The 23,164-nt window shown below is 34.9% G+C and overlaps 1 protein-coding gene across 1 annotated transcript; it reads left to right on the top strand.

Moving 5' to 3' along the window:
- The first annotated feature begins 17,380 nt into the window (after positions 1-17,380).
- Positions 17,381-21,728, top strand: LOC120144034 (neutral ceramidase 1-like). Its single transcript, XM_039158197.1, is given in 11 exon segments — positions 17,381-17,534; positions 17,752-18,147; positions 18,344-18,552; positions 18,707-19,042; positions 19,169-19,345; positions 19,348-19,432; positions 19,517-19,787; positions 19,881-20,006; positions 20,237-20,300; positions 20,450-20,619; positions 21,047-21,728. Coding segments are annotated over 10 exon segments (2,334 nt in total). The 5' UTR covers positions 17,381-17,534; positions 17,752-17,800; the 3' UTR covers positions 21,596-21,728.
- The last annotated feature ends 1,436 nt before the right edge of the window (positions 21,729-23,164 follow it).

The following is a 23,164-nucleotide window of genomic DNA, read 5'->3' as shown; positions in this document are numbered from 1 at the left end:
CCGTTGAGAGAGTTAGAGAGAATTTTTAATTTTCTCAGTTAGAGAGATAAGAGAGAAAGAAGAGAGTGAGGAAGATGGCCCGAATGGCCGGCCATTTGAGGTATTTAAACCCCTCCTCGAACGACGTCGTTTTGGGGGAGGGGTGTGCATGTAATTTCCATCAGGGGGTAAATCCTTTCCGCAGCCATCCTAATTTGTAAACTTTACATTTTAGTCACTAAATCAATTTATAATCCTTTTAATTCGGTTCTTTAATTTTAGTTTTATTTATTTTAGTCCTTTATATTAAAATAATATATTTAGGATAAATATTGCATTTAGTCCCTCCTAGTTTTTTAAATTTTATTTTAGCCCTGAATAAATAATTAAGGTTAAATTAAAATATTAGGATATAGATTTCTTAATATTTCGAATTTGATCTTTCATTTTCAATACTTTATATTTTGATTATATAATTTTAATTTTATTTATTACATTGCAATTTTATTTTATTGTTATATATTTAAATTAATAATAATTATTATTTTTAATAATATTAATATATTATTTGATTAATTTTATAAAAATTTTATAATAATGTTTATTTATTTTTTAATATCAAAGAAAATGATAGTCTTAAAGCAACTAGATGTCTGTTTTCTGATAATTTTAAATAAATAAATATTTTACTTTTATATATTAATCTATTATTTTTTAGATAAATGTTTTAATATTTATTTATTTTTTAATATCAAAGGAAGGAGCTGTCTTAAAACACCTAGAAGCTCTTTTCTGATATTTCTAAATAAATATCTTATTTATATAAATTAATAAATTTACTTAAAATTATAGTAATAACTTTAAATTAAATATTTTAAATTTTAATTTCTAATAATAAGAGACAATTTATAATTAAAAAGTACCAATTTTAGGCGTTGTAGGGGTGCTAATCCTTCCCTAAACGTAACCGACCACGAATCCCTTTTTATTATTAAAAAGAATAAATTTTTGGTTAAAACGCAGATCAGCTTATCTTTTAATCTATGTTTTCTTAAAAACTCTTTTAAAAGATGATTTTTAGGTATTCGACCTACCTGACCCAAAAGGCCGATGGCGACTCCCAAATTATTTTAAAAACCATTTATTCACATCAATTTTTCCGCCAAATAAATTTTTCGTGCCCGGACTAAAACCGGTTACGACAGCTTGGCGACTCCGCTGGGGATTCAAGTCAAACTTTAAAATCAATTGTAAATTGTCTCTATCACTTAGAAATTAAAAATTCATATATTTAATTTTTAATTCTTTTCTTTCAAATTTTTTATTACTTATTATTTTATTTATTTATTATATTCAAGAATTAATTATTTTATCTGTTTGTTAGAGGTTTTAACATTTCTCCTCACACACAACACTTGCATAACATAAAGCTCTATAATTGAGTTTGTCCTTTTAAGTGGGAGTGAAAGCGACGTCTTCGTGAGAATTTATTCTCCGTGTCAGACCTAGCAAGTAACTTTCGGGGTTCATATGCTCTATGTCTTCGTGAGAATTTATTCTCCGTGTCAGGTATAGAGAAATGTGTCCCCTCGAATTGAACTCGATCCGTTTAAAGTCTGTAATGGACTAGGATTGAGGGTTGACAGCCCAAGGGGGCATCAACAAGGACAATTCGAGTACCTTTACTCCTAGAACTGAAACTCTGCATATAATAAACCCTAGAAATTCACCTAATCTAAGACAGTACTGAACCTCTGTTCATATGTGTACACAAAGGAGAAATAAGCTCTAGCTTTTAATTTATTTAATTTATTATTATTTTTTCTCCCTGAATAAATGCCTGCGAACTAAAAATCATGCGGTTAGGTTAATTTTTCCTAACAAAACATGGAACTAGAAAGCATGAGGTTAAGATTTCTACCTTAATAGATAGATTTTTTATTAGTTGGTAATAACTATTTTATTTTTTCTCATTTCTTTTGTTTGCATTGCATGATCATAGCATAACCAAAAAGGTGTTTACTAGAAAGATTGTTCATCGTATTGGAAAGAAATCGTAAATGGACAAAAAGTTTTATGATAAAACAAAATATGATGCGGCCAAAGAAAGACATCCTGAGGAAACTCTGAGGATAGAAGCAAGCTATGCACCCAAAGATCGTATGACCATTAAGGAGCAAGAGGAGATACGAGAAATAAGAGAGCAGATGTCCAAGATGATGGATAGAATATCTGTTTTGGCCAAAGGAAAAGAGATTCCAGCACAGAAAGAGAGAGAGCTCAATGAACCTAACCCTGCAGTTTCAGATACGCAAGGGACTTCGATTCTTAACCAATTTGAGAAATTACAGACAGTCATCATTCGTATTCACAAATCGTCTGGAGATACCAAAGAAATGGTGATGACTGTACAAGCTCCCAGAGAAGAGAAGAAATCATGTAATCAGAAATCATCAAAGTTTGGTCTGCTCCCGACGTCTAAAACTCAGGTTCAATCCAAAACAAAAGGTGGTTCTCATTTTGATGCTATCCCTATATTATATAAAGAGTTGTATGAGAAGTTACTTGAAGCACGAGAAGTGGCTCCATATTACATAAAACCATTCCAACCTCCATATCCAAATTGGTATGACATCAACGTTCATTGTGAATATCATGCCAGAGCTCAAGGACATACCATCGAGAATTGTCTTGCCTTCAAACGTCGAGTTCAAAGTCTTTTGGATCATGGAACCTTGCAATTTATGGTAAATGATCGACCTAGTTTGGTAACTGAGGGTCCTGATAGATTAATACCAAAAGTCTTCAAAGGTAAGAATATCAGTAGGGGCGTTCAAAAGGAAGAAGATTTGCTTAGATTCGAAGTTCAAATACGTCATTTGAAGGATCAAAACAATGAATTGAGCACCAAAATGGAAAACATACAAGAAGATTTCCAGAAGGTCAGTCAAGCCTTTCAAAATGCTGGTATAGGGAACACCCAGAAGAGTGGATAACAGGGGTCACCAAACTGAAGAAGAACTGTAACATACATGAAGGACGAGCCAAGAAGTTTTATCATAATTCACGAGTTGCAGAAGAAAGATGCAATACGTCTGTTAGTGAATTAAAAAGATGTCAAGTCAAAAATCAAAGGTTAAATAGTGCTATGACCAACATGGAAGCATCATATCAGATTCATCAGCTTGAGATCGATACTGAATTAAAAGCCACTATAGACAAGAACAAGAACAAGACATTGAATAAATGTTTAGATGATTATGGAGATCTTGTACGAGAACTTTTTGAACACAAAGATTCTCTCACAAGAAAAAATGAACAACATTGTTTACAACTCCGAGAATCGACACGAAGGATAAAGGAAAAAAGACAATATCATGAATGAAGCTGCTGCTCAAGCAAACAATATGGCTCATAAGCTGGTGGACTTAGCTGGCTTCACGAGAGAATTAAAGCAGATGGATAATTCCACACCTGAGTATGAGTGGAAGTTAGTTTGGTTTTTAAGTAAAATAGAGAAGAAAATGGGAAAGTTATTCCCTATATGTAAAGTTTTGTTGAAGTTAGGACTAAAAGTTGTCCCCTACATGTAAAAGTTTTGTTTGATGTACTGAAGCTTTTGTGTTCAATGAAATCTGTTCTAAGATGATCACTCTTGAGTAACACCTTTTCATACATGCATTTACATTCTTATTTTTACTTTTTACATCTTTGCATTTCCATTTTGCATTCATACTTTTATGTTTGCCTTTGAATTGCACAGTTTGCATTTTTATTTTTGGAATTTATGCATTTTCGCATTTACATTACATTTTTTTATTACTGTTATATACATTAAATATAAAAATATGTAAGTAATTAATGAAAGGTTTTGTAACAGTAAAACCAAGGTCATTCATTCATATTACTTTACTGTCATCATGAAAATAATGGAGCAATCTTATAAGGGACTACAAGACCAGTGGCCAGAACAATTGACAGTGTTACCTCCGGATATAAGGAAAGAAACATCAGATTCAGTACCAGATGGATCAAATCAAATTATTCAGTATGTGACATCTGATAAAGAAGAGATAATTTATAAAGAGCAATCATGCTGTCAGATTGAAGAGTCGAAAATGGTAAAACCCTCTGGGGCATCCCAATTGAACCCAAATCCCAATTGAACCCAAAGAATAGCCTTGTTCATTATTCGCAATATGAGGAAAGATTCAAGAAGATGGATGAAGCAATCAAAAATATGAAATGTGTTGATACTTCCCACAAAGAATTAGAAGCAAGAGAGCTTAGCTTGGTTCCAGATTTGATTATTCCCCATGAATTCAAAATGCCTGATTTTGAGAAATATGATGGCACAAGTTGTCCTCTAATCCACCTGAGAATGTTTTGCAGAAAAATGGGAGGATATTTAAATTCTGATGACCTGTTAATTCACTCTTTCCACGATAGCCTTGTTAACCTAGCAGTAGTCTGGTACAATCAGTTGACCCAAGAACAGATCAAGAAATGGGTAGATTTAGCTGATGCATTTTTGGGACAATATCGGTATGTTAAAGGCTTAGCTCCAACACGTATGGATCTTCGAAGAGTAAAGAAGAAAACCAATGAAAGATTTCAAGAATATGCCTTAAGATGGAGAAGAGTGACAGCACAAGTTCAACTTCCCATGTTAGAAGAAGAAATATCACGTATGTTTCGTGATTCCCTTCCAGCGCCTTTCTTCGAGTTAATGCAGGCAAATCCGACAAACGAATTCGAGAATCTTGTGACAAGTGGAGATTTAATTGAGAATGTAATCAGTGAAGAAAACTCAAAAGTCACATCCAAGAGCCCGATGGATCAAAAAGCAAAAGCCGATCATGTGAATGAATGTTGAATCCAGAGTCCTAGTAATTACAAAAGAAAAAGAGCAAGTAACTATTCGGATCGACCAAAGAAAGTCATGCGATCAAGAAAAACTTTGGAAGTATTCCAAACGTCCATTTCAGACTTGTACCCTCATTTGGTTAAAGGTCAGTACATCACACCAAGACCAATGAAAATGTCACCAAACCCTTCTGCTCATAGCTATGATCAAAGTAGTGTTTGTGATTTTCACTTGAGAGTATTTGGGCATTCCACGGGCAATTGTAGGCAACTGTTAAAAGAAATAGAGATGCTTGTTGACAAAAGAATCTTGACACAAAAAATGATCAAGAAATGGGAGGCAAATGAAGACAATGACTCTGATCTTATTACACAACTGACATTAAAGGAGTGATGATGCATGAACAAGTGGAAGTGTTATCTACCACTGTAGTACTTTTCTACTTTCAGCATCCTGTTTAAACTTGTTTTTTTTCCTTCCTCCACCTTTTGTGCAATAAATAAATGTGTGTTGCTTATTAAGGTTATGAGCAAGGAATCAAATTTTAATCTTGAAATTATTGAGTATCAAGTAGATTAAATATTCTTTTAATTTTTCAAGAGTTATAGATCTATTGGCAAGTGGTAAAATTATATCTTCAATATCCCATCCAATGCCAATTACTCAAACTAAATCTTGACACTACAAAGATTCCGAAGAAATGTCTCCACCTATTTTTGAGACACCTACTCCAGATGTTTACCTTTTCGGGTAGAGTTGATTGATGATACTACATTCCACCATATATACGACTTCAAAAGTCACACATTTGTCCTTCCAAAACCATCATAAACCAAAAGACCTCAAAAGAACCAAACTTTCAATTATCCGTGAATCTTACTGCAAGAAGAGACGAGATGAGGCATCATGGACCAACTCATTGATGATAATTTCGAGTGATTAGGGCATACTCAAAGAAGAAGGGGAAAGTGATTGATTGAAATAAATATATCATGCATTAATTACATTTTTCATGTAAATAAAGTTAATCTTGAATATTCATCCCTCTGTGGATACCTCTTTTTACAAAGGTTTCTGTGTATGAGATGATGAACGGCATTGTTTCATTTATCCTTTAATATATATATATATATATATATCATTTGTTGTCCCCACTTGAGCCTGAATGATTTTTCTTCTGATTCAACCCTAACCAAGGATCACCCTCTACATTGGGGGGCAAGGTAAAGGATATTGGCTCACAAGAATAAAGATTGTCAATACATTTTTTACGAAGACAAGTTTCCATGAAGTCATGAAAGTTTTGAACTACAAAGTATGTCAAATACAGGGTGCTTGAATATCAATCCAATCAAGAATAATGGAAAACCTCCAAAATGCAAAAGGAAAAGGAGGTGATCAAAGCAATTGAAGTATTATACTCATCCAGCAAAGAAAGAAGAAAAGCAAAAAAAAAATTAAATCAAGATGGGTGAGCCTCAAGTTACAAGGTTGATCAAGTACAAACAAGAAAAGCAAGAAATGTTGAAGATATGAGAAAATGGAAATGAATCCAAAATTTGGCAGTCTAGAGGGATCCAGATGATGGAAAAATCTCCAACAAAGCAGATCCAAGTTAAGCAAGGCAAGGTGATGGCATCAGAATGAATTGATCCTTGGTTTGATTACCCTTAAACACTTATTTGGGCCTTTTTATTCCTTTCTTTCGTAACCATAAGCCATGACCTACGTTACGTACCTGAAAAGTCCATTTTAATCATACATGGTTTTCTAAGTAAAAGACAATATCTTCATAATTCATTTCGCCTCTCAAGATTGATTTTTATTTGCAAAAATTGGTTTTTAAAATCTTTAATGCATGATATGAAAAATGATAAAAGGGGGGTTCAAGATGTAAATTTTTAAATAACATTTTAGAACCAAAGGAGGATTCGAGTTGAAAACCTAAAAAGGCAACTCGAATATTGAATGGTGCAACAACGACATAAGAGACAATTTTAAGCTCTTAAAAGGAGCACCGCACATCCCAAAGACGTTCATGAGATTTTGGAAACGAGAAGCATCTCTACAAGCAACCTTTTCTTCAAGATTAGTGGAAGCCCGAAGCGACATACTGAACCAACTTGAAAAAACCTACTTTACCAAAATCAACCGACACCTTAAATCAGTCAATAATTTTGACACTTGCCATAGGACTATGATTTTTGAATGATTTAAAAGTGTAGTTGATTTATTTAATATTCATTAAACTCATTGTTTATTATTCGATTATATTGTGAACCTGAAAGGGGTAATACTTTGCAAAATTCTTTCATTCTTCAATAAACAAAGGAGGAAAAAACATTTTCAAACCTGGCAGTCTCAAATGAGAAAGGTCCTTGAAGCAATTGTTGCTTATTCTACCTCTGTTGTAGAAAAAAGAATAAACAAGGCCAGAGGAATGAAGCACTTCACATTTTTGAAGGCAAGTGGTCCAAGAAGCCAGAAAGTCTGGGGAATTGAACTTGTGACACTCCCCTATCACATTATTAGTAGCTCATCAAGAAAGATTATCGTTTATCTCATGTTGAGGTCGATAAGCATCACCAGACAAATTACTTTCCCCAGCCATTAATCCATGTTTCTGGCAGATTACATCACAGAGATATAGGTCCCAGTAAGATGTATTATGGGAATGAACAAGTCACTACTTGCACTCTGGTTATACCGTGATGTTGGCTCAAGTCTTGATACATCATTGCTACTTCTTCTAGGCCGATCATTTTCTTTGTCAAGATGATATTCATTATGTCCTTCAGAAGATTGCTGAATTTGAATTTAAGGACTTATAGCACAAAATAAGACATTGGAACAAATTTTACATTTGTATGCCGTACAGGATTCCAAAAGTTGAGATAACCAGTTTTACCATCAACTAAACATGTCCATGGTTAGGGAAGAGTATGTTATGGCAGTGTGTATTTTGAAGCAGCAAAAGAGATAGTTGTCGTAGCAGTCATTGCAAGAAAATGCACCAACAAAAATCTTCTATCTTATCACAATGATGTTTATTTCTTCCAGTAAGGTTGTTACGCTGGATGCCACTGACAACAAGGTCAAATTCGATAAAACTACTCATCAATTGTTCCAACTGATTATCATTCAGTTCTTACACATCTGTTTTTAAAGGTATGCCAAGACAGTTGAAGGCAACCTCTGCATCACTAATTTTAGAGAAAAGAGACAGAACATTGATATCACTAGAGAACATGTCTCTAGCAGCTCCTCATGTATAATTTTTAGGGAAACCTAGAAGCATTTCCACCTCATTAGGTTCAAGTAGAGTAACTTTATTCCTTCCAACCCATACCAGATTCCATTTTCAGCACTCATCATGAACATACTTCTGGACACTCGAAGGTAGCACATCGTCATAAGCTTCAAGAGCCTTACAGATCCTTTCTGTCAATTTGGCACTTCCTGTACATGTTTGTAAATAGTTCGACTTTGTTCTTGGATCCCAGGAAGGCCATCATTTCTTCATCAATGGAAAAATATCATGTATAGTGCGTGGAGAAAACAAGATAAGAGAAAATATGTTCTCAATTGGCAAAATTATGAATATAGCCCTTTTCAGTGTAGTAGCATGAAAATACTTCGAATCTACAAATTCTGGCTCTACATCGAATAAGTACTGTGATATTCCAGTCCAAACATTAACTGGAGTAAGTGCCATGTGATCATAGTAGAAATAAGAAGACTCAATAGCATCTTCTGGAAGTGTTCTTTGAGTTATCTGATTTGGTTTGGTATGAACCCCAAAACCAATCATTGGACTTGAAAGATGAATTTGCTCATAGTAGAAATAAGGAGACCCAATAGCATCTTCTGGAAGTGTTCTTTGAGTTATCTGATTTGGTTCGGTAGGAACCCCAGAACCAATCATTGGAATTGAAAGATGAACTGCATGATCGTCTTCATTAAGAAGTTTCTTTTCAAACTTCCTCTGCTTCTTCCTTTTTAAAAATCATAGCCCAAGTTTCGCCTTTGCTTGTAATTGGGGTCATTACATAATGAATTCCTATCTTCTACTGAAAGAAGTGCGTCAGCAGCCTTAGCCATTTGAGCGGCATATATAAAATCTGTCAACTCTGCAATTGATGAAATCAGAATCTGTCAACTCTGCAATTGATGAATCCAGACCATATTTATCCATGGTTATTTAAGCCTCAATTTCTGAGTATCCCATTTTTATCAAGTATAACAGTTTATTCTCCTCATCAGAATCATAATTCATGATTTCCTCGATATCAGAAGAACTATCAATAGCTGTGAAATCATCCTGAAAGATCACTTCATAATCAGATGAGTTGTTATCAGAATCAACATGTTGCATGGATGTGGATTTTTGATGAGCCTGTACCATTGTATATGTAGTCTTGCTATTGTATCAGATTACTGTTTGCATAAATTGGTTTCTCTCCCACAGAAAAGTATATTTCAGAAATGGCTTTCACTGAAAGATGATAAGCCACTGTGTCAGCTTGGAACGGATTACCAAGCTATTTTTACTGCTCTGTCTGACTAGACCCCTCCAGATACAGAAAATGGTCACCTCATTTAGAAGATACATATTTCAGACATTTCTTTCAGAATGATGGAGTATTTCTTAATTCTGTGACAACAAGAAGATAATTCCTCAAGTTACTTGACAACACTACTATTTAGTGACACCAGAATGAGAGTATTCATGATAAATAGATTTGGGGCACGAATAAAGCTACAAGTACCTACAACAGTTCATTGTCAAAATTGGACCTCATGAGGATCATAACATTTCAGTCAAACAGACATTGAGAGTGAATCAGATAGATCTAGAGGGACATCTTGAGGGCCCATTTCAACTAGAAATAGAATATTGGGGCATACTGAAAGCCCATTTCAATCAGAATTAGGACTGTTGATGCATTTTTGAACGTTCGTATCAGCAATGCTGGGACATGCTGAAGGCCCACATCATTATGTGTTAAAGATCATTGCTTTGAGAAAAAAATTCCAATAAGACATAAAGATATTAAGAATGAAAATGGTGAAACAGTGACAGTCGAGCTGACTATACATAATTGCTTCATTCAGCAAGCAGTTGCATTAGGATCCTGTTATTGAACAAATATTTATTCAGCAAGTATGGTTTCAAATACCTAATCTTCTTAAACCATGTGTCACATGATAATTTGTTCTTTGATAAACTACATTATGATTACATGAATAAAGATGATCCCCAGATAGACCATTCAATCCAAGGATCAGTTCTTCGAGACCTCAAAATCTGAATTTGGCCTTTTATGTGTTGGTGATAATTGAAAACATTTCTTTGAGATTCCTGTCAGTTAGTTTCAACCATACTGTTGAGGTTACGAAGCTATTTTTCACATCAGTTTTGTTTAATTGATGACATTGAAGAGAGAAGCTCATGTATATTGCTCTTTCCCGATTGTTACTGGGGTTATCATTGCCAGCTAGACTAAACCGAGTTTTCATCTATTTGGTTTATCAAGTGCGTTTCATCCCCAGCATCAAGAATTCTACGGATATCGTTCTGTACATGGATCCTATAGCTGAAGTGTTTCTATTTTCTACCATGCTCATTACGAAAGAAAACATGATCAGTATCACATTTTCCTTTTCCAGAGATGATATCAAGATTTGTCGGTATTTCCTATTCAATTTGATACCAGCACATTTTGTGAATTTGACCAACTTTTTGGTCATACCAACATTACACTTGAATCCCCACTGAGTTTTGTTCTCAAGTGGTCTTGTGACGTTATTCAAAAGCTTTGAACATTAGGCAAAGAGCTTAAATGATTGAGAAATCTTGGCAGAAGCCACAGTAAAGGATGAATGTGTTGTCAAATGTTTTACGAACATCTGAACAGAAACCACAGGAAAGGATGAATGTGTTGTCAAATGTTTTACGAACATCTGAGCAGAAGCCACAGGAAAGGATGAATGCACTGTCAAATGTTTTACGAACCTGCTATTCTGATGCTGAACCAATGTTACGATCATATGGTTTCCATTTATTGATCCAAGATGAAGTTTGTCTTCTTCAACCCCAAGATTAGAAGTGAGATATAATGAAGATTTCTTTCCAAGGAAAGTTGAAATTTTAAACAAGAAACTAATGGGGTCAACTAAGGTTGAACTACAGGTTGTTGTTAAGCATCTCGACATGATATTAGTCCAAGTTGCCTTATTCGAGATCTGATTATATGTGGAGACATGAAAGGAATTGGAATAAATCTTCCTTGTGATGTTTCAAGAGTTAAATTAGAACAAACTCTACTCTCCTAATTAATCCCTGCTGAGTCAGGCATATCTACATCTACACTCTTCAAAGATGATAGATTCTCTTTTTAAAGATGAAAGATTTATGGGATTTACACACAAGTCCAAGCAAATAAAGTTGGTTTTATCCAAGACAAAATCGGGCATCAAGGTCATAATTTTGACTACGACAAGAGTTCCACAAGTGAAACATTTCTTCTAAGACTTTCATGAAGCAAAGAAGACAGCAAAGATACAAGTTGATCAGATGATTCTGCATGAATGCAAGCTTGATAGCATAAGTTTCTACACTGATATCTAGAGGTAATCCTGGCAATAAATGATGAAGTGAAGGAAGACCAAGTTCACCACTTTGAAGTCAAATGAAGATTGCATCAACATTCATGCATTCATAAGAACATCATTTGCACAATAGACAATGCATTACATTGATACATCTGAGTGCATTCAAAAATGAAGTTTTACAGATCTTCGGAAGAACAAGAAGATTCATGGTAAGAAATACCTTACAAGAAGAAGGTATTCAAAACCGTAAATACAAGAATCACGCAAACATCTGAAGAATAGATAGACGTAATCCACAAAAATGAGCATTATTTTGAGATTGGGGCATGTTACCTAATCAACATGTTATTTTGAAAAATAATGAGAAAACGATTTCCATAGTTTCTCATTCAATCTTTTCTAAAAATGAAATTGTTGAAAAGTAAGAAAACGATTTCCTTAGTTTTTTTTACTTAGTAAACTATTTCCCACATCTGTAAGCCCTTCAGTGCATGATGTTTCCAAAAAGCCTTCGGGAGCTTTTTGATGTTTTCAAAACCTTCGGGTCATCTGTAAGCCCTTCAGTGCATGATGTTTCCAAAAAGCCTTCGGGATCTTTTTGATGTTTTCAAAGCCTTAGGGTCATCTGTAAGCCCTTCAATGCATGATGTTTCCAAAAAGCCTTCGGGAGCTTTTTGATGTTTTCAAAACCTTCGGGTCATCTGTAAGCCCTTCAGTGCATGATGTTTCCAAAAAGCCTTCGGGAGCTTTTTGATGTTTTCAAAACCTTCGGGTCATCTGTAAGCCCTTCAGTGCATGATGTTTCCAAAAAGCCTTCGGGATCTTTTTGATGTTTTCAAAGCCTTAGGGTCATCTGTAAGCCCTTCAGTGCATGATGTTTCCAAAAAGCCTTCGGGAGCTTTTTGATGTTTTCAAAGCCTTCGGGTCATCTGTAAGCCCTTCAGTGCATGATGTTTCCAAAAAGCCTTCGGGAGCTTTTTGATGTTTTCAAAACCTTCGGGTCATCTATAAGCCCTTCAGTGCATGATGTTTCCAAAAAGCCTTCGGGATCTTTTTGATGTTTTCAAAGCCTTAGGGTCATCTGTAAGCCCTTCAGTGCATGATGTTTCCAAAAAGCCTTCGGGAGCTTTTTGATGTTTTCAAAGCCTTCGGGTCATCTGTAAGCCCTTCAGTGCATGATGTTTCCAAAAAGCCTTCGGGAGCTTTTTGATGTTTTCAAAACTTTCGGGTCATCTGTAAGCCCTTCAGTGCATGATGTTTCCAAAAAGCCTTCGGGATCTTTTTGATGTTTTCAAAGCCTTAGGGTCATCTGTAAGCCCTTCAGTGCATGATGTTTCCAAAAAGCCTTCGGGAGCTTTTTGATGTTTTCAAAGCCTTCGGGTCATCTGTAAGCCCTTCAGTGCATGATGTTTCCAAAAAGCCTTCGGAAGCTTTTTGATGTTTTCAAAGCCTTCGGGTCATCTGTAAGCCCTTCAGTGCATGATGTTTCCAAAAAGCCTTCGGGAGCTTTTTGATGTTTTCAAAGCCTTCGGGTCATCTGTAAGCCCTTCAGTGCATGATGTTTCCAAAAAGCCTTCGGGAGCTTTTTGATGTTTTCAAAGCCTTCGGGTCATCTGTAAGCCCTTCAGTGCATGATGTTTCCAAAAAGCCTTCGGGAGCTTTTTGATGTTTTCAAAGCCTTCGGGTCATCTGTAAGTCCTGCAGTGCATGATGTTTTTAAGACCTCTGGAATGATGTTTTCAACATTTCAGTCTTACTTAAAAGAAGTCAAATGAAAAATTATTGTTTTTTCGTCTTTGCTCTATTCTTGTTAACACAAGAATGAGCAAAGAGGGGCAGCTGTGAACACTAATTTTTCATTTTACTAAAATTATTATTATTATTATTATAAATATTATTATTATATTATATATATTATATTATTATTATATATATTATTACAACGGTCCACAGCTTTCCAGATAAAACCCTAGGGTGATGATACCCTAGGAACACGTCCCAGCCTCCGCCTCTGCTTCCAGAAGACTCCACCGCCACACCAACGTCTCAGCTTCAGCCACGCCCGTTGAAGACTCCAGAAGTGCGCCCTATGGTGAGTCACCACCATAGTCCGGTGACTCACCAAAGGTCACCCCTTTGTGACCGGTCCGAGACGAACCTCATGGTGGCTATAAAAGCCACTGGTTCCCTGCAAACAAAAAAAAAAGGGGAGAAGAGATACACAGAGACGAGCAATAGAAACGAGCAACAGAGACGAACCCACAACCAGCAGTAAACCAAAATAGAAACGAAGAGAAGAAGAGGAACTTACCCTTGAAGCCTCGCTCATTGCCGGAAATACCGAGCGTCACCGGAGTCTCATTTTTCGAAGGTAAAAAAATTAGATCTACGTCGATATAAAGATATTTAGGGAAAAAGGAGACTAGAACCGTCATTAGGGAGTTCAGATCTATCTTCTGGGGGTTTTGTAAATTTCCGGCCACCATTGACGGTGGCCGGCGGCGGCGATCGCCACCGGAGAACGGTGGCCCGTGGTTGCCGGGATTCTCTCCGTTGAGAGAGTTAGAGAGAATTTTTAATTTTCTCAGTTAGAGAGATAAGAGAGAAAGAAGAGAGTGAGGAAGATGGCCCGAATGGCCAGCCATTTGAGGTATTTAAACCCCTTCTCGAACGACGTCGTTTTGGGGGAGGGGTGTGCATGTAATTTCCATCAGGGGTAAATCCTTTCCGCAGCCATCCTAATTTATAAACTTTACATTTTAGTCACTAAATCAATTTATAATCATTTTAATTCGGTTCTTTAATTTTAGTTTTATTTATTTTAGTCCTTTATATTAAAATAATATATTTAGGATAAATATTGCATTTAGTCCCTCATAGTTTTTTAAATTTTATTTTAGCCCTGAATAAATAATTAAGGTTAAATTAAAATATTAGGATATAGATTTCTTAATATTTCGAATTTGATCTTTCATTTTCAATACTTTATATTTTGATTATATAATTTTAATTTTATTTATTACATTGCAATTTTATTTTATTGTTATATATTTAAATTAATAATAATTATTATTTTAATAATATTAATATATTATTTGATTAATTTTATAAAAATTTTATAATAATGTTTATTTATTTTTTAATATCAAAGAAAATGATAGTCTTAAAGCAACTAGATGTCTGTTTTCTGATAATTTTAAATAAATAAATATTTTACTTTTATATATTAATCTATTATTTTTTAGATAAATGTTTTAATATTTATTTATTTTTTAATATCAAAGGAAGGAGCTGTCTTAAAACACCTAGAAGCTCTTTTCTGATATTTCTAAATAAATATCTTATTTATATAAATTAATAAATTTACTTAAAATTATAGTAATAACTTTAAATTAAATATTTTAAATTTTAATTTCTAATAATAAGAGACAATTTATAATTAAAAAGTACCAATTTTGGGCGTTGTAGGGGTGCTAATCCTTCCCTAAACGTAACCGACCACGAATCCCTTTTTATTATTAAAAAGAATGAATTTTTTGTTAAAACGCAGATCAGCTTATCTTTTAATCTATGTTTTCTTAAAAACTCTTTTAAAAGATGATTTTTAGGTATTCGACCTACCTGGCCCAAAAGGCCGATGGCGACTCCCAAATTATTTTAAAAACCATTTATTCACATCAATTTTTCCGCCAAATAAATTTTTCGTGCCCGGACTAAAACCGGTTACGACACATTGCAAACTATGACATAATGATTCCTCTGGCTTGTAGGACTTAGTTCAATGACTTATAGGAAAACAATTTCGCAATGAGCCAAGTTCAATGACTTTCAGGAATATATTTTGGCAACAAGCCATTGATAGGTAATAGCATTGACCTTGGTCAAGTTGTTCTTCCATTTTTTCTCGTTGTAGTGTTCATAGCCTGCTCTTTTTTTATGGTAGCTTTCTCATTAATGTCATTAGAAATCTCGATATGAATTTGAAGCTTTTGTAGTCCCTTTTGCCTTTATGAAATGGTCTTTAAGGTTTCTCTAGTTGTATCTTGGAGACCATAAAAGCAAAAATGAAATCCATGTTACTGATGCTTACATCTCATTCTCGTTGACTGGAAGTGCAAGGCACTAAAGCATTCTAGTTAGACAATTTTCCGGTTCTTTATTATGTTCTCATGCACGAATTGTGGTTTCAGGTGAAGTTCAAGATCTATATGGATTGTTTACCTTTGCATGAAAGTTCCTTTAGACATGCCATTGAATATAACTAGCAGAAGGGTTCTAAGTTCAAGCAATAACTCAACAAGCAGCAGGTGAGACATATTCGTTCAGTGTATTCCTTTACTTGTAATTGCTTTCTCATTGATCCCTTTTGACCGAATATCATTATACTATGGTGCAGGTGAGATGTCTATTGTCATTGTTTCAACCTTTGACAGTGCCTGCACCTGGTTCTATGCAGCCAATGAGACTTCAAACTGTGGAAAATCAATTGATGCTACCTTTTCCCAAGGATTCATTTTCTCATATCTTAGAGTCTCAAAAGGTTGGACATAGCAGGCTTCAGCAAGGCATAGGCCATCCAGTGCATCCAAATGAAACTCGCTTGCAACTCAGTTATCTGCAACCAAATTCAGAACCTTCGTATATTCAACACAGTGTCCCTTTTCCTGAAACGGGGCAAATTCATCTTTATCATGTAAAATAATTTGGCAACAGAAAAATCAAAAGGTGATACTGATGGCTGATCGACTGACCTCTGGTTTGTTCTTGATATTCTCGGCACGATGTGCATAATCTAGAGTGCTGAGTGTTTCTTCCAGACGATGGATGGATTGTGATATTGTGGCAATTATGCATGTTTTTGTTTTTCCTCCCAATGAATCCCTCAGCAGCCTCGTAAGTTTGCTATCTCCGCCATTTGTAAATGTATTTTACAAATCCTACCCAAAACACAAGCAAGTGTTCATGAGAAATTACACCTTTAATAAGTTATACCTATATGGAACATGACCTGAGTGCTCAACAAGCGCATTGATAACACGACCATGAGTGAGCAAGCTTTTATTAATCTCTCCAGCTTCCCTTGCTCTGCCCTGTAAGAGTTTAATTATTTGAGATCAATACTTAAAAACATTCAAATATCCTAATATAGTTGAGGTAACGTCAAATTTAAATTTGAGAGATTTAAATGAAAAGAATAGTTAAGCGATCAATAAAAAAATATATGAGAAAAAGTAAAGAAATGTGTGTCATAAAAAGTATTATTATAAACTAAAAAAAGTAAAGATAAGATATAAAAAGATAAAGAAAAAAATGAATACTAACCGACGACTAACACCAAAATTAATATTATTATCTGCCAAATAAAAAATAGCAAACGACATAAAAATATTTTAAAATTAATTATATTTGTTCCATTTCAAAATATTAAAGATATAAACAACATCATTTAAATATTAAATTAGTATAAAACTCTCAAATAATTAATTATATAATTAAAAAATATATAATATATAAACCTTCATAAAAGAAAACCTATTAATTTAACGATGTTTTTTTAGCCAAAATAACTTGAATGGACAAAAAACTAACAAATACATAAGGATGACAATTTCAAAATTTTATCTAAAAAATTACTATTATTGATAATATTCTTTTATGATATGATGAGAATAAAAACAAATTAAATATGAATATAAAATTCTAAAAAAATATTACTTCTTATAATATTTTTTCTCGAACCTCCTCTTATTACAAAATAATATTACTCCTGAATGCAAAAATAATATAAAAAAATAATTTCTTAAATTAACCAATTAAACAATAGGCAGCACAGACATCCTGTGCACCCGAACACTTCCCCACAGCTAAATTCCAAAATAACAGACTTCGGAAAGTCGCGAAGATGTCAAAACAACTGCATCAGCACTGTCTTCCCTTCAAAGCAACCGCCGATTTAACTTTCCTTAGTTTGACTTCTCTTTAAGAATCTTGCTTCCCACACCTTTTTTCTCTCTATATCTTCAATTCCAAAGTATCAAAACAAGCCGAGATAAACACTTACTTCCAAAGAAAGGTATTATAGTTTTCTCCCTCTCCCTATTTTTCTTCTTCAAATTCTGGGTATTGCTTAATTATTTGGATTTTATTGATTATTTCACTAAGAAAGTTTATTATCAATTTCAATTTTTGGGTTTTCTTCTGAAGTTGTTTAATTTACTTTGATAGAAATCTTGGGTTAATGTTGTTTTCTGCCAATATAATGCTTTGACATGTTCTTGTCTTTGATGAAGGGATATGAGAAGAATATAAAAAGTGCTGCCTGGTGTAGCTGTTCGATTCATGATGGAATTTCTTGCTTCTGTTGGCTGCCATTTTCGGGTTCGTTTGAGAGCTATTTGGTTATGGATATCTCTTGTATTTGTGTTGCAGTATAGTAAAACCGCGCTGTCGGATTCCAACTATTTGATTGGACTTGGAAGCTATGACATTACTGGGCCTGCAGCCGATGTTAATATGATGGGATATGCTAACACAGAACAAATATCTTCGGGGATTCACTTTAGGCTGCGTGCTCGATCGTTTATTGTGGCTGAGCCGCAGGGAAAACGAGCAGTGTTTGTTAATCTCGATGCTTGCATGGCATCACAATTAGTGACAATTAAAGTGCTTGAGAGATTGAAAGCGAGGTAATTATTTATCGCAGCAAGTGATGCCTGGAGATCTGCTTTTCTATTTAACCATATAAAACTGCAATCCTGGTTCAGGGTTTGATAAATAGATGAAATGGGATACTAGTTCAATTGCTTGTTAGTTTGATCAATATTTGGTGTTGATAAACTTTTTTCATGTATACCCTCATTTAGCTGCTTCTTATACCTGCAGATATGGGAACTTATATACCGAACAGAATGTTGCTATCAGCGGTATTCATACCCATGCAGGCCCTGGTGGTTATCTCCAATATGTGGTGTACATCGTTACATCCCTTGGATTTGTTCGTCAGTCATTTGACGTCCTGGTAGATGGCATCGAGAAAAGCATTGTACAAGCTCACGAAAATCTCCAACCTGGATCAATTTTTGTGAACAAGGGTAAGGAACACGAAATATGCAGTTTTATTGGTTCTGGCAATCTATGTTCTCATGTTGAAATTCTCTGAATTTTTTTTTCTTGCTGCGAGTTCCACTTTGTTCTGTACCAGAGGTGTTGCATTTATTATGCTTAAAGATTATTGGTTGTCAACAGGAGAGCTATTGGATGCTGGAGTAAACCGTAGTCCGAGTGCCTATCTCAATAACCCTGCATCAGAGCGTACCAAATATAAATATGATGTTGATAAAGAAATGACCCTTATAAAGTTTGTAGATGACCAGTGGGGTCCAGTGGGCAGCTTCAACTGGTTTGCGACTCATGGAACATCAATGAGTCGTACAAACTCACTGATCAGTGGGGACAACAAGGGTGCAGCAGCACGATTTATGGAAGATTGGTTTGAGCAGAATGATATTAAAAGTAATGAATTGGATACTGATGGAATACCTCGACGAGTCTCGAACATCATTTCCAGCATTCGTCATAATAGTAAGTTTTTGGCTTTCAATTTCAATAACTTGAAAAATTATTAATCAGATCCATAATTTGTAGCTCGAACTCCTTGACATGCTGGCTGGTTCTGTGCGTTGTTTCTTTAATGTCCTTTTGATGTAGGCCATGAGTTGCTGGAGCTTGCTGCATCTTTCCAGTCTTCTCCTGGTAAGCCTGCAACCAGGACTTCAAGCACTGCTAGACGTGTGAGGAATGCTCTTAGACAGGCTGATAAACCAGGATTTGTGTCTGCATTTTGTCAAACAAATTGTGGTGATGTTAGTCCCAATGTACTTGGAACATTTGTGTTGACACTGGTCTTCCTTGTGACTTCAATCATAGTACCTGTGGTGGAAAGAATGAACTATGCTATGGCCGAGGACCGGGGTACTATACCTTGCCTGCTATGCTTGCTTATATCATGCCATATATATTGTGCCTCAAAATCTGAAATTGCATTTTACTTGGCAGTTATCCCGATGAATTTGAAAGTACTCGTATTATCGGGGAGAGACAATTCAATATAGCTGTGGATCTGTTTAACAAAGCATCCGAGCAACTAAAAGGAAAGGTTGATTATCGCCACACATATCTTGACTTCTCCCAGCTTGAGGTTACAAGTCCTAAAGCAGGAGGAGGTTCTGAGGTAGTTAAAACATGTCCGGCCGCAATGGGATTTGCTTTTGCAGCAGGAACAACTGATGGCCCGGGGGCGTTTGATTTTAAGCAAGGAGATGACAAGGTGATCTAAGACTGAACTGAATATACTTTTCATTTTTCCATGCCTTATGTTTGCCTACGTTGTACGATTAATGTTGTTGTAATGTTATGTCAGGGAAATCCTTTCTGGAGGCTCGTGCGCAACTTACTTAAAACTCCAGATAAAAAACAAGTTGATTGTCATCATCCAAAGCCCATCTTGCTAGATACTGGTGAAATGAAGAAACCGTATGATTGGGCGGTAAGTTGCAATGATATATTTGGGGACATACATGTCCAACCAAGTCTCTGTAACGTGAAAGCCATATGCTATAGCACGAGCTTTACTTAGATGCCTGATAAAGTATTTGAACCATTTGACTCGTGGACTTCTCTGATGTCTTTCTGTATGTCTAAAAAATTGCTTGCAGTTCTTTTTCCATTAGTATAAGTTCACTGATGATGCATTTGCTTCATTTGTAATCTTGGCAGCCTTCAATACTTCCAATACAGATCCTTCGGATTGGGCAGCTAGTCATTCTCAGTGTACCTGGAGGTAGTAGTTTTTTTCCTTTTTCTATCATCAGTTTTCACTTTGAATTGAATATTTACTACCATGTCTTGATGTTGTCTTCTGAGCACTATGTTTCTTTTCTTTACTATGAGCAGTTATAAGGATGATTCTCACCATTTTGTTTCAAGCAGAATTTACAACAATGTCTGGAAGGCGTCTTCGCGATGCTGTAAAAACTGTGCTTACAAGCAGTGGTCATGGAGAATTCAGTAGTAACACTCATGTTGTTATAGCTGGGTTGACTAATACATATTCACAGTATATTACCACCTTCGAGGAGTACCAAGTTCAGAGATATGAGGTCAGTGCCAAATTAGCAATACTTGCATAGATAATTACCCAAATGTTAACATTTATCGGCTATAAAAAACAACCGAGTGATAAAAATTAGTTTCTACAATATTTTTTTACTCTCAGTAAGCTTTGCTTAGATTGGAGATCTTTAGATCTTGAACTCGCAACCGATATGGCCTTCCGATTACTCTCATGGCTAGATTCATTGTGCTTAGAACTGGAACTTACTATAATGGTTGTGCTACCGATATATTTGCATTGAACTCACTTTTAGTTTATCATGTGACTGCTCTTTGGTCATACATGCACTTGTGTATGAAAAACATGTGAATTTTTGGAATGGCGACTGCGATAAGGAGATTTATTTTGTGTTCGGAGTTTCTATTCTCTTATTTATTTTTTTTCTAGTTCTTTTACAAGCTCTTGTTTCTTAGGGTGCCTCCACGCTGTATGGTCCACACACACTCGGTGCCTACATTCAGGAGTTCCAGAAGCTCGCAAGTGCACTTATCAAAGGCCAACCTGTTGAACCAGGCCCACAACCTCCTGATCTTCTAAAGAAGCAAATAGGCTTTCTCACTCCTGTCGTAATGGACTCTACTCCTGCAGGTGTAAATTTCGGGGACGTAAGCACCGATGTTCCAGCTAACTCAACTTTCAAGAGAGGTAGCACGGTGACTGTTGTCTTCTGGTCAGCTTGTCCCAGGAACGATCTCATGACGGAAGGTACATTTGCCCTCGTTGAGATACTCCAAGGGAAAGATACATGGGTTCCGACTTACGACGACGATGATTTCTGCCTTCGGTTTAAGTGGTCTAGACCATCAAAGCTAAGCTCGAGAAGTCAAGCAACCATCGAATGGACAATCCCTCCATCTGCCTCTCTAGGAGTTTACAGAATAAGACATTTCGGAGCTGCGAAACAGCTTCTGGGATCAATTAAGCATTTCATGGGTTCATCCAGTGCTTTCGTGGTAGCATGAGGAAATGGCTCAAACTATTTGTATATGCATATGGCAGCTTAAAACTTTTCGTTTATATGCGCGCTATATGTAACGAGTTGCCATTAGGCTATGACTTTACCTTACGACGAATCAAAAAGGGCACCTCTAATGCCTGGGCACGTGTATCTCTTTTGATTTCCAGTGCAATAAATTAAAATTGATGAATAACGTGTTCTTTCATTGATAGTTTTGGTCAAACTATGGTTTTGAACCCTGTAATATGCATAATTTTAATTTTTAATTCCTGCATTATAATTCAGTATAATTTTGTTTTCTATTATCAGTTATGAATTGGGCTGTAATTATAGAAACATCACTTCTCCTGACATAAGGTTTTAGACTCGGCTCAGCTTCGGCTAATGAAAGGAAATTTGAATTTGATTCAATAATTATTTAGCTGAAGTTGAACTTGAGTACGAGTTGAGTGAACTGAATTTAAGTTATCTTATGTTCGATTCAAATAACTCGGGAGTTTATCAACAACAAAAAAAATTATTGGTCTAATTTTTTTTAAGATATCAATAAATTCGATAAATTAAACATAAAAATTCATCATTTTAGAAGATTTTTATTGGTCTAATTATTTTATTATTGATAAATTAGATAAATTAAACATAAATATCGATAAATTTTTATCGGTCTAATTATTTTATTATTACATTAGACATCGATAAATTAGTTTCACTATCTTTATCCATTTTATTGGTCTAATTTTTTTAAAATATCTTTAAAACTCCAAATATTAAACATAAAAAAAATTCAGCATTTTCGAAAAATTTGGGGATTTTCTCTAATTTCAGGGTTTAAAGATTAAATTTGAAAAGTTTAACAATAAGAAACATCCTTTTAAAAAGACAAACAACATATCTTAAAATTAATCTTTTCGAACGACCATTCGAGGAGATCAACCATTAAAACATTGAACATTTAGATGAATTTTAATCGTTTTTTAATCTATTTCATAAAGAATTAATCTAATAAGAAAATTTTAAGAAATACATAAATTTTAAATTAATTAAAAAAAGAGTGTTACTATGTGTCGAATTTGAAATTTTATTTATTATAAACCTCAAAATACACAAAATTATCGCCTATACTAGTTTATTTATACACCAAATTATATTTTTTAAAATTTTAATGAGCAAAGTCTATTGTTGTCGACTAAGATACCATCATTGTTTTCAACATAATATATATATACATAAGCAATGAAAAGTTGGAGTGCTGTAGGTATTGCCAATAAAGCTTAGGTAGTAATATAGAAATTGGAGTGCTGGAGAGACCTAATAGGAGCGATGTGCCAGTGAAATAAAAAGCTGAAGTGGAGACAAAATCATCAATCAGTTGCGTTTGTTGTCGAGAGTCGAACCCGGTATATTGCTTGGAAGGCAATTATCCGAACCGTTGGACTAAAAACGCTTGTTGTTAAAGCCTATTTGATTGTTTATATATATTTAAAATTACAGAAATAGCATAAGTTCAAGAACAAGTGCATGCTACCAAAAGGTTGTTAGCAGTTAGCACTCATATTGTCTTTGGCCATTTGGT

The sequence above is a fragment of the Hibiscus syriacus genome, unplaced genomic scaffold (assembly GCF_006381635.1).
Source record: "Hibiscus syriacus cultivar Baekdansim isolate YM2019G1 unplaced genomic scaffold, ASM638163v2 tig00110879_pilon, whole genome shotgun sequence".
NCBI classification, from domain to species: Eukaryota; Viridiplantae; Streptophyta; class Magnoliopsida; order Malvales; family Malvaceae; genus Hibiscus; species Hibiscus syriacus.
The sequence above is the reverse complement of the archived record's forward strand: the minus strand, read 5'-3'. Positions and strand labels throughout refer to the sequence as shown.